Below are 4,869 nucleotides of genomic sequence, written 5' to 3' on the forward strand. Positions count from 1 at the left end.
CTCAAAAGTTCATATGTTGTGTGCTTCAGGGCAGATATGGGGAATTTTGGAAGTGGTAGAGGGAAAACATGTCTCTCACAACCCACCCGATATTTTAGCAACTTTGTGGAAACCCAGCGTCCCTCAAACGGCAAGAAAGACCATCCTGTATGATGTTTTCTCTCTGCATAATCCTTTGCCTTCCCTGCCTCAGGAATTCACATCACCGGATTCTGTGTCCACATGTCTGCGATGAAGAGACACCATGACCAAGGCAACTCTTATGAAGGACAACAGTTAACATCTTACCAGTTCTGAGGTTCAGTCCGTTATTAACCAGGCAGGAGCATGTTTACCATGCTCTGTTCAGGCAGACACGGTGTCAGAGTTGCTCAGAGTGCTGCATCTTGATCTGACTGCAGCCAAGAGAAACTGACTCTTCTGCACCGGGCAGCGCTTCAAATCCCGCCCCCACGGTGATGCACTTCCTCCAACATGACTCCGCCTCCTCTCAAAGGTCACATCTCCTAATAGTGCCACTTCCCTTGGGCCAAGCATATTCAAACCGCCACACCACACCACACCACACCACACCACACCACAACACAACACAACACAACACAACACTGAATGGCTGGAATGATTTTCTATGTCTGTAAACTGCCTGTCCAGGTCTGCTCCTGACCAGATCTTACATAGCAGTTGCTCAGACTGAAGGGGTGGATAGATACCAACGGAAGACAACATGTGTACTTACGGTGAAACCTAACAGGTTCAAAATGAGTGGAAGGTGGATTTCAATAGCCGTCAACATAAGGCCCAATGATCACCTCAAATTACAGCATTTAGAGAGAGCTCTCTAACAACTGATGAGGGGCCTCCTGAGGGTCTTTCGGGCTCCACTTAACAATAAAGCAAACATCTTTATATACTCCCTTGCTTGAGCAAAAAGTGTGCAGGGGCTGGGGCCAGGGTGCGGGTTGGAAGTTGATAGTGAAGGACAGGGTATTTCTAGATGAAGTTTGGAGGCTCTATTTCTCTGCTTCCACAAGTCAGGGGTCCAGATCTGAATACCAGTGAATGCAATTACCTCTCAGAACAATACTGAGCACTTAATATCAATGGATCTTGTCTAACGTGTTTGGGTTTATTAATCTTATTTGCTAAACAACTGTAAATGTACATTCACCACTGTCTTCCTCATCCCCATCCATTGAAGAAAATGAGCTGAAAGTAACAAAACTTGGAAGAAAGGGAGGTGGGGGAGGGGGTAAAGAAATGGAAATCGTTTCTAGCTCTTGGTGTATGGGAGGTAACTTCTCACCATATGAGGAGGGATTTTATTGTTGTCATTTAACAGGAGCAAAACAGACGCTTGAAACAGTTCGGGGATTGCTCTGGACTTGCAGAGCTGGTGAGTAACGGGAACAGAACTGAAACTCAAAGATGTAGGATGCCAATTCCTTTGTCTCCACAGCAAGAGGAAAATCAGCTTCAAAGCTTTAAAAGCTGCAGGATGTTGTTTGGACTCCGGAGAAACTGAAACGTTTATATATTGCTAACCCCAGCAAGCCTAGGATGATATCCTGGTTTGAGCACAGGTCCCAGCTATAGATTAGGAAATGATGTGCCAAGCTGGGGAGCCCTAGCCAGGCACTGAACTGTGGCAAGACTGCCAGGCGGAAGTCAAGCTTAGGAGGAAGTACCTTGGAACAGCTTCGGGACCTATATGGGTGGATGTCCTAATTCTCCATCCTCCGAGGTAGGCAGGGGGATGACTTGAACTCCTCCTTCAGGGAGAAGAAATGGTGACAGCAGCTCTAAGTCCTACATTCTATGTCCTCCCTTGGTCCTCCCTCTTCTGTGTGTGTGTGTGTGTGTGTGTGTGTGTGTGTGTGTGTGTGTGTGTGTGTGTACTTTCTCCCCTGGTCACATGGCACTGGGCTTTGCTCCCTGGAGACAAGGGCATAACTGTCCTTTAGCATTTTCTACCATCGAGTCCCAGACTATCATTTTACAAATCTACTGAATCGTGGACCACCAAAACCAATGAAATTACCATTTTTATGGGTATGATTCACTTGTTGACAGTTATACTTTTAAAATGTATTACTCCTTAATCTCTAGAGAAATTGGAGGAGGCTTCATTTAGAAAAAGGACTGCACACTGCTGCTGATTTCAAATTCAGCAGTTTCCGGGTGATGTGGCTCACAGAGATGAGGAGAAGAGTATGTTAATTACCAAAGTTACGACTCTCTACTTATGGTCCTAGTGTGGTTCTTCGTTTTTTAAGTCCCATAAGTTTAATACACAATTCAAAAACCCCAAAACAGAAAACTGAGGGAAAGACAAGTGGTCCCAGGGCCAAGACAAGGGAAAAGACAAGAGGATCCCTGTTCACAGTACCAGGCCTGGATACAGAGTCCCCCAGTATTGATGTAACGATGATGTTGGGGGACAGCGATTGTCCTGTGGGAACCACGGTCATCTGAGTCAATAGTTTTAGTTCTTCAGGGGTATGGTCAGCTTCTGCATGCCCCGGATCTTGTCTAGCAGGTCATTAATAAAGGTCTCGGTGGGTTTGTAACAGTCAACTAACAGCTCCTTGACTCTAGCAGCCCGGGTATCGTCGCTTTCCATGTCCAAGAGTTCATCCACATCTATCTCGAGCTCTGGGATTTCCTCTTCCTTGCAGTCGTAGAGACCCGTGAGCTGTTCTAAGATCCACTCGTCCAGTTTGAGGCGCTTCCTTAGCTCCTTGCGGTTATACTTCACGACGGTCTTCCCTGGCCGTCTCACTGGCTCATCTTCATCCGGTTTGTTGTCCGAGCCAGGGGTTTCGCCTATGGTCTCAGGGGAACTCTGGAAATAGACTCGGTGCCCTGTACTGGCACCAGGCCCAGGGTCAGCCAACGCTGGGCCCCCTGCGGGGTCGCTGTCCGACATGGCGGCTGCTGGGGTCACATATGCGCCTGCGCAGTTGCCTCTCCCGGATCCCGACCCCCACTCCTACTCCTGGGCTGGCCACTAGCTCAGGTTAGCTCGTGGACTTAGGCTCTGCCTTGATGTTCCCTACTTGGGGGATTGCCAAATGAATACTATAAATGAATAAATGTTATACTGCATGCAGTTGTTCGTATTCATCATCATCATCATCATCGTCATCATCATCATCATCATCATCATCATCATCATCGCCATTATCAGTAAGTAAGTAAGCCGATAGCAAAAACAGGATGCCATGAGTATATTCGAAGATCCAGCAATGACTTTTAAGAATTTGAAAGCATCAAAAACTAAAGGTCAATTAGAATAAGAGGTTAAGGTGGTAGGTACGTAGGCCCTGGACATTCTATAACTTTCTCTAAATAGTTTGAATGTTATAGAGCATTAACAGTAGACAAAGAATTGCTGCAGGTTTGAAATAGAAAACTATCAAGAACCCTAGTCAGCCTGGGCACCTGTGATGACAAGACTTGGATTCTGGTCAAAAACAGAGAGCACTTCCCTGTTTTCTCCTGCATCTGATGCTGCCCACCATGTGGCGAGAGTGGATAAGGGTGCATCCTCAGCCTCCTTAGGGTGACTGGGCTCCTGGGTGTAAAGATAAAACAGATATGATTGCCCTGGGAAGTCTAGAGAGCCCGGTACCCTTCTGTCATTTCTATACCTCCCGGAAGCTCATCTCTCACAGTCACTCCCAGGTAGCATCTGGTACCCCGCAGGCTTGGTCGCCATCTCTTCTTCTCTCACGAGCTCACAAAAGCCAAGTTCCCAACTCCTGGAAACCCAGTTTTCCAGATGGCAAAACCCTGCACAGAAGGGCTGCAAACAGAACATGCTATTATTTAGCAGAGATTCCCAGCCCCGTTGCACTTCTAGAAGCTTCTTAGCCAGAAATGTCCTTGGAACGTTTCAACACGTGTTTGGGCGTGTTGAAATACAAGAAAACGTATTATTTCTCTGTTCTATTGGGAAGGTTGATGACCTTGGTCCTATATCCTTGGACTCGCCTTCCCTTCCTACTTCCATTAGGAAAATAAATTCGACTTTCCCTGGGCAAGGCTTGAAACTCTTTCAGACTCTTGAACACCTTCCAGTGTGATGGACCCCAGAGCTCTGTCATACCTGGTCCTCTAATGTGAAAAGAAACCCCTGGAAGAAGCTGTGTGTGCAGAGACTGATTGGCTGGCTAGCATTTCAATATGGCAGAGAGGTTGTAAGTCTGCAGGTACAAATCCTAGATTCCTTTTATCTCGGGCTAGTTCTAGCCCTCTGGAACAGTCATTTGCTGCCCATCTCTGTGTTGGGATTAAAATCGTGTGACAAAAGGATAAAACCTTTAAGAACTTTATTAGCTTCCACCAATCTAAAAGCTAAGAATGTCATCAGATGACATCTTGGGCCTATAGTAAAGCTCTCCCAACATCAAAACTGAAAAGACAGTTACTATACAGCCTGGGACTTCAGTTACCAACAGTGGAAAGTGTTAGTCACTAAGAGAACCTGCGAGTGTTCTCACCATGAGTATGTAGGGGAGAGAATGTGTGTGTCAACTGGCTTGACTCCGTCATTTTATGATCTATATGTATTTTTTTAAATGATGTGTCCAATATGTATTTTTTTAAAAAATGATGTGTCCAATAGAGATGTGTAATTTTCTTTGTCAATAAAATAAAAAACAACAAAGCATACAATTGAAACATATACCAGGCTCCGTGGTTGAAACAATTTGAAATACAGGAATGCTTAGAATGCTCTCCCCAAATCCCTGCATGGTTTATTTATAACTCATACTGCACAGTGAGTGGGAAGGGGAAGTGGGAGTGGGAGAGATATGAGAGAGAGAGAGAGAGAGAGAGAGAGAGAGAGAGAGAGAGTTTCTGAAT

At 45.8% G+C, this 4,869-nt stretch overlaps 1 protein-coding gene across 1 annotated transcript; it reads right to left on the reverse strand.

Annotated features, from left to right (window-relative positions):
* Nucleotides 1–1,277: 1,277 nt before the first annotated feature.
* Ppp1r14bl (protein phosphatase 1, regulatory inhibitor subunit 14B like) lies at nucleotides 1,278–2,937 on the reverse strand. The gene is made up of 2 exons (NM_001013956.1): nucleotides 1,895–2,937; nucleotides 1,278–1,868 (listed from the first exon to the last, which is right to left on the reverse strand). Exon 1 carries the CDS (start codon nucleotides 2,924–2,926, stop codon nucleotides 2,483–2,485), a length of 444 nt encoding a protein of 147 aa, NP_001013978.1. The 5' UTR covers nucleotides 2,927–2,937; the 3' UTR covers nucleotides 1,278–1,868; nucleotides 1,895–2,482.
* Nucleotides 2,938–4,869: the final 1,932 nt, after the last annotated feature.

Source organism: Rattus norvegicus, chromosome 9, assembly GCF_021556685.1.
Source record: "Rattus norvegicus strain SHRSP/BbbUtx chromosome 9, alternate assembly SHRSP_T2T, whole genome shotgun sequence".
NCBI classification, from domain to species: Eukaryota; Metazoa; Chordata; class Mammalia; order Rodentia; family Muridae; genus Rattus; species Rattus norvegicus.

What these genes read in the sequence shown, in the direction of transcription:
- Ppp1r14bl (NM_001013956.1), bottom strand. Translation starts at nt 2,926, where the DNA reads ATGTCGGACAGCGACCCCGCAGGGGGCCCAGCGTTGGCTGACCCTGGG.